The 7,500-nt window shown below is 41.0% G+C and overlaps 1 protein-coding gene across 1 annotated transcript in view; it reads right to left on the bottom strand.

Moving 5' to 3' along the window:
• Positions 1-7,500, bottom strand: part of AGXT (alanine--glyoxylate and serine--pyruvate aminotransferase) — a 292,507-nt gene that overhangs the window by 262,655 nt on the left and 22,352 nt on the right. Inside the window, exon 2 of the mRNA XM_044071050.1 lies at positions 216-408. Within this exon, the coding sequence (XP_043926985.1) occupies positions 216-408 (193 nt within the window). The remainder of the gene's footprint in view (positions 1-215; positions 409-7,500) is intronic.

Genomic DNA, 7,500 nt, shown 5'->3' with positions numbered 1-7,500 from the left:
GTCAGTAATTTTACTATTTAAGATACTTTAAGAATGCATAGTATCTTACTCAGCTTGATAACACAGTAACTGACCACAATCGTGAGTTTTGAACCCACTGCTCCTGCTTTTTTTTACAGAATCATACAAACTACTAAATCATACATCTACCTTCCTGATGTTTTGATAGGTACATAGAATTGTTTTAGGAAAGGCTGAGTTGTATTGCTTCATACCTATTCGCTCACATATGTCTGCCGCTCGTTCACCCCAAATTCCGTTGACACAAATCAGCACTTTTTCACCGTGCTCTACTGCATTAAAGAAGGCTGCTTCCATTGCACAATGCCCTGAGCCACTGATTGCCAGAGTAAGCTCATTTTTAGTTTGGAAGGCATACTGGATACCTTGTTTAATCTCATCCATAAGCTGAAAAACATAAGACAGGGCTGGATAAAGATTTGATGAAATGTAGATAAGCATGCTAGAAAGTTTATTTAAAATCGCTATTGTAAGCTTGATCAAATGTTTCTTAGTTACATCTTTTTTATCAAATAAAACTGAACAAAGTAACATTTTATAAAAAAAAACAAATATTAACAAAACATTAAAGGAAAGATAAAACCCCACCTCCCATATTCAGATGCAATGAGATAGCCCACTGTTGACTCTACATTAATTATAACCAATTCTGGGGGTGGCCACCATTGGAAAAGTGCAACTACCCATTTTTGGATGCTGAGATTTAGTGAATTTGTGTTAGAAAAAATGACATCCGGTCAAGAAGTTTGCAGTCAAATATACAACTTCCACTAAGGATGCAGACAGGCAATTGTCTCTTCCAATGTAACCGTACTTAGATACAAATTTAAAACAAATGAATTATTAAACAAGAAAAATGTGTTTCACAAGCTGAAGTTTAAAATTTGTGGTGCAGTTCTGCAGATATTCAAGATTTTACTGTTTAATGGTTTTTAAAGGTTCACATTTACTCACATAAAGAGATAAACAAGATTTAAGTCAATGAAAAAAAAACAGTGGGCCAGATTTCAAAAGAGTTGCTCTCATTGCAAGTCTGCCTAATTCTGAAAGAATTGCTCTTAGTATAAGTGACTTACTTTGGTGTAAGGCCTGTCTATAAACAGGTTTGCAGAGCAGGCCAGATTCCAAAATACCTGCTCTCAGCCTGCAACCACTCAGAATAAGTCTTTTGGAATCAGGCCCAGTATCTGCTTGTGGTATAAGAACTAAAGCTACCCACAAGCTTTCATCTCATTTCTCTATTATATATATTAAAACCCTTCACTTTAACCATCCAATACATGCTAAATCATTCACTCTAGTAAAAATGACTTTGGAGAAGATATTTCTTGCATAACATAATATTTTACACAGTACAACCATGAGATAAAAGGCTATACAACTATTTTATTCATAAGTAGGGAATACTAATGCCCATTTTTCTTGCTGTGGATGGGATCTTGCCCTGTTGAGCCCATCGATGAAGGAAACTCTTTCCACCTTTATATAAATAATTCTAAGGCTGCTGAACATCAGTTCAAGAAAAATTACTGAAGATTTGTGTCGCTCTTCCTATGTTATGATTCAAGACGAACAGGTGGGGTAGTTTATATGCTTTATTATATAGAAACACATCAAGATGGATAGCAGCAGCATAAAATATAAACAAACTGTTTAACTGACAGACCGTTATATACATACATGCTTACATCTCAACAGCCCTCTACAAAATGGCAGTTTGGCTTGCACGTGCTCAGTATTTATACACATGTTCAAGCCCATGGAAAGCTTTTTAAAGGTATACTACATACTGATCTACATACTCTCTCTTTACTGAGTTGCTCCCAATAAAATTACATTTGAAAAAGTCATGTAATTAAACAGACACTGAGAAATAAACACAACATTCATGTCCAAGTTGCCTTGTTTCTGGAACATGGTCTGGAAATGTGACCTGATCTAGTGATATAGCAATTAGGACTGGATTTAGCAACAGGGAGGTCACTGGTGAATAATCTGTTTCAGGCGTTTTGGGAATCTTCTCAGAAATAGGGATATATGTTGGCATGTCCTCTGGAGCTGGAACACTGGATAACTCACTCTGAGATCTAGAGTCTTTTTCACAGGCAAGATGCTGCAATACAGGCTCAGACACTGGTACTAAATGTTTCCGATTCTGCCTAAATCCTACCCCTTATGATTCCACAGTCTATGATCTTGGCTCTGGACACACACTTTTCACGACTCCAATCCAATCAAACCCTTTGGACGTCTCCATCCTCATTATCCCCCCGTCTCATTATAGACTGAGTGGTTCGGTGGACTTATCATAATAGGACTTCTGGAAGAAATGCCTTTTCATGAGTTGAACTCTCACTGCTTTGTTGTTTTTAGCACAGGGAACCAATAAATTGCTACTGATTGGTAGTGTGTTTCTGGTTGTTAAAGAACTATTGAAAGTTTTTTTTAATCCAGCCAGGAGAAGGAAATGGTCTGACACCATCTGGAAGTTTGGAAGGCATAACAATGGAACGTCCTGATTTAGCTCCTGGTGTACTGCAAACATTGGAGGAAAAAGGGCAGAAGTTTTCCAGCCCATTTTCATCTGTTGGTACAGAAATGGAACTTTCCCGTATACCAGAAATTCAAATGATGTTTGAACAAATGGAAACACTAATTTTTAAAGAGACTTCAGGTTTTTAAACCTTCAGAGTCTCCAAAGATATCAGGAACTTAATATTACACCCAGAGGGTTATGAGCAGTTAAAAGTCCTTCTACTCCTTTCAACGTAAATTTGGAAAAGGATAAACCATTCCAAGAGTGCTGGGTGGCAGCAGTTCACAGATGTAGTATGGAATGGGTGAACATTCTTATTGAAAGGGATATAATTAAAAAGCAAAACTGAAGGAGGAAACGAAAAGAGTATGTCAGGATATTCTTAAAAAGACCAGCAATGAAGTGTTGGATCCATTTTTGCAAGGTGTCAATGACAGAGTGGTCTCCTATGAAAAAGAATTGGTGTAAAGGAAAAAGACTAAACTCACTTGGGATCTCCAGGACTATGAACGCAAACGAGTGTTCATTCTGTCCACCAATCAGACTACGAAATGTCATCGGGTGAGGTTCAATGAGGAACAGAAAGTTACAACTTCTCGGCAGCATTCCTATCTCTCAAAGGAGAGTGGTGCTTCTTCTACTGAGGGAGAAGGAGAGGAATACAATGAATATCCTCATTTACCAAGAGCAAATAATGAAGAATATATGAACAGAACTTATCAAGAGCAACAGGGATATCAGCAAGGGAACAGAAAGAGAGCATGGCATGGACAGGACTTTCAGAGGGAGCATGTGTATGACTCCCGGTCAAACAAGAGAGATAAATGGACTTGAAAATACTGCAGTTAATACTGTTGTTAATAGTGATAAATTAGATTATGTAGTAAATTTGTCTAACTGTGAATTAACTGATTTAGAAATGTCAGTAATAAATAGAGGTCTGAAATTCATCACCACGGCTTTACCAAGGTTATATGAAGTCAAAGGGGACATTTCCAGGCTGGTTTGAAAATTGCATATATTTGATTCTTTTTGAGAATGGTAAAGACACAAATGTTATAGAGGCACAAAATAATGATGCTACAGAGTTGAGTGAAGATAGTTTTTATTCATGTAATTCGGAAATGGAAACAAATGAATACTGTAATTTTGACATGACAGGGATTGACTGTATAGTGTCTGTAAATCTTGAAGAAGCTTACCAAATTCAGTAGACAGGGCTGACTCTTCACAAAGCCAAACTGTTGGGACTCAAGTCTAATAAAATTCTTGCTATCATAGTTTATAAGGTCAATTATATGTCTGTGCCTTTACAAATGAACATACGAGACTAAGCCTGTAATTACCTAGGTTGACTGTAAGGCCACATTTATGGAGGGGCATCACCGTGGCAGTGTGCCACTCATCAGGGACAAAATCAGTACCTAAATGTAGGTTAAACAGTTTAAGGAGTGTATATGCAAAGGGATGTTTAACACTACTAACTAAATATCCAGGTAGAATGTCAGGTCTTATGGCAGAAGTATGTTTTGTTTTGGTTATATAGCACTTTCATGTATCATCATAAGGATGAAGCATTTTATAGATGATTAATAAAAGTGAAGACATCTATTCTCCTCAATGTTATGGCAGACATAGGTTCATAGGTTCATACTAGGCTATCTGCCCTGGGGCAATTATAAGCCTAGCCCAATTCTGTATGGCTTACGCCACCCCTTGATTTGAGTATACTGTGCCCTTTTTAAGGTTTAGTTTACTGTGCCTCTGTCCAATAGTGACATGGGAGTAATCCCTGGGACAAACCTACGATCCCCCATCCACCTATCGAGATTCTTCTTGAAGAGATTCAGTGAGGTGCTCTGCCTCACATGAACTGGAATTCTATTACAGAGCGAAGGGAGCCTCTGGGTTATGAACCTGTCCCTCCAGCAAGTTCTATTTATTTCTGTGCTGAGGTTCAAGTCCCTCAAGCGTGTGGCTCTAAGAGATTTAGATTTACTGAGGTGGAGCATGTCCATTAATTCTGGATTTGACATAGCTTTATATGTCAGGCATAGATCGCCTCAAAGTAGGCGGTATGCAACTGAGTAGAGCTGGAGTTTTTTTAACGAGCAGCATATGGCATCTGTTTGAGACCCTTGATCCTCTTGGTGAGATACTTTTGGGGTCTTTCTAATTGCTGCAGGTGTCGGGTAAGGTACATCCCAAAAGGGGCATTGTATTCTATGATGGGCCTGATGAGGGATGAATAAAGGGCACGATTACCTCTCTTGATCTAGATGTGAAACCCTTCGTGATGAGGTGGGCTATGTAGAAGGTCTTTCTAACCACTTTGGCAATGTGGTTTTCAAAGGAGAGATTGCTATCAACTTGGGTCCCCAGGTCCCTAATAACTTTCTCTGTACTTAATGGGTTTCCACCTATGTGGTAATTTGTGGGCACATTGTTTTTGCCAAAGGGTATGACTATACATTTTTTGGCATTTAGCTTTAAACCATGGCACTGGCACCAGTTATCTGTCTCTGTGAGACCTTTTTGAAGGATGTTTGTGTCAGCTGGAGAGTTGATTATGGCACCCAGTTTGCAGTCGTCTGCGAACTTGGTGAGCCATAGTCCTCCCACGTTTGCCTGTACCTCGGAAAAGTATATACCGAACAAGAGTGGTCCCAGGACAGAACCCTGTGGGATGCCACTTGTGACCGGTTTCGAGTCGGACATGGCTCCAGCAACTCTCACTCTGTGGGTTCTGTCTTTGAGCCAGTTTGCGACCCATCCTGTGACATAGGGATTTATATTTAAGCTGGATAGCTTATCTATTATGCCCGAGTGGAGTAGTGTGTCAAATGCCTTTGCAAGGTCCAGATAGGCTGTGTGGACTACCTTCCCTTCATCTATGGCTTTGGTGACTGTTTCGAAGAAGTCAACCAGTTTCAAAAGGCAGGATCTGCCCTTGACAAAGCCAAACTGGTTAGGATCTAGTGTCTGTAGGTCCCCAATGTCTTTGTTTATGAGCTCCATGATGATCCTCTCCATAGCCTTGCAGACTAAGCTAGTCAGGCTTATGGGGTGATAGTTTCCAGGGTCCGTAGAGGCTCCACCTGTTGCTGTACGCCATTCTGTGGGCACATATCCTGTAGAGAGGCTGAGATTGTATAGCTGTTTTATTTGAGGGATTAGTTCCTCTTGGAGTTCATGTAGGACGCAACCTGGGATGCCATCTGGTCCCATGGAAGCAGTGTTTTTTGCTTTGGAGAGGGCAGCCTTCACCTGAGCATCAGAGATGTTTGGGAGGCAGCCCTCTGCCGGGATAGATACTTGCTCTTTTGGGGGGAGGGGGTGGAGAAGTTTGCACTGAACCTGTCTGCCAGGATATTGTATTTTTTGTCATTTAGAATCAACTCAGAACAAGTCTGGGAGTTGCATCCCAGGTTTCTAACATAACTGAAAAAAGCCTTATGATTGTCTTTGTTGTCCTGTGCAATTTTTCTCTCGAATCTGGCCTTGGAGGATTTTATGAGGGATTGTAATTTTTTGCTAGCACTGATCAGAGATGCCTTCCCTATTAGGGATTTTGCTCTATCATGTAGTAGCTTCCTCCTTCTGTTGTACAGTTTATTTATGGCAGGGGTCCACCAGACTGGACGCCTGCCTTTGGATGATTGGGTCTTGGTTTTGTTTGGGATAGCATGATCCATGCATTCTTGGAGATGTCTGTAGAATGCGTTTATATAGGATTCTGCAGTTTGGGCCATAGTTTCCACTGGCCCTGGGGCCTTGAAGGATTCCACTTCGGTTTTGAGAAGTGAGAAGTTCGCTTTTGAGAAGTTTTTCACTGTGGTTTTCTGGGCTGGGGGTGGGGTAGGGATGTGGACATCCAGTGAAATTAATTTATGGTCTGATCTTACCAATGAGGGATATACTTCTGGTGTGGAGCATAGAGTCCCTATGTTGGTAATGATCAGGTCTAGTATGTTGTCCCCTCTTGTGGGAGTGGTGACTAGTTGTTCCATAGCATTTGAGTTTATAATTTCCAGGAACCTTTGGGCTAAGGTGATGGGGCTTGAGTAGTGCTCCCAGTCAATGTTTGGGTAGTTGAAGTCGCCCAATATAATGGTGTTCGGAGAGATCTTCATGTTCTCCAATGTTTTCAGGAAAGCCGAGTGTGATTCCTGACTTTGAGAGGGTGGTCTGTAGGATGATATAAACTGAAAAGCAGTCTTGCCCACTGTTGGTTGCACATGGATGGTCTCTGATACTTCGTGCAATGCCACTAACCTGGAGGTGTGGATATCCTTGATAAATATGGAAACTCCCCCTCCTTTTGTGGTTCGGTCCTGGTTTTAGGGCCAAAATGCATGATATGAGGTATAGCCTGGTAGTGCTGGGGTGCTCTCTGGAGCCTTGAACCAGGTTTCTGTCACTGCACAGATATCGATGTTCTCCATACTGAGGAGAGCTTCGAGTGTGTGCATCTTGAGGTTAAGACTTCTAGCATTTAGCAGCATTACCCTTAGTTTCTTATTCCTTGTGCTGTCTATGGGGGTGGGTTTGACTTTTGAGCCTTGCCTAAAAAAGGCACTATGGGGTGGCAAGAGCTTTTGCCAATATCCGAAAGCCCAGTGGTGACAGGTGCAAGCCGTCCCTAGCAAAGCAATGTGGCTTGTCGAGCATGTCATCCCAGGCTGACAGACACTGGATCCCCTTTGAATGACACCAAAATTTTAGCCAATTGTTAAAATCGATCATTTTGTCTTTGTACTGTGGCATCATTCTAGGTGAGGGTAAGATGCTGCTCAAGGTCAGGGTCATACCAGCCTGGGCTACATGATCAGAGAGCTCCTCTATGTCTCTTTTCATGTAGTCCAGGGAGGTACATCTCAGGTCATTCACACCAGCATGTACAATGACTGAGTCATATTTGTATTTGCTTTGGAGTGACCTGA

This window comes from Protopterus annectens, chromosome 5.part0 (genome assembly GCF_019279795.1).
Source record: "Protopterus annectens isolate FY-2018-M chromosome 5.part0, PAN1.0, whole genome shotgun sequence".
NCBI lineage: Eukaryota > Metazoa > Chordata > Ceratodontiformes > Protopteridae > Protopterus > Protopterus annectens.
Note: the sequence above shows the minus strand (reverse complement) of the source record. Positions and strands in the feature narration are given on the sequence as shown.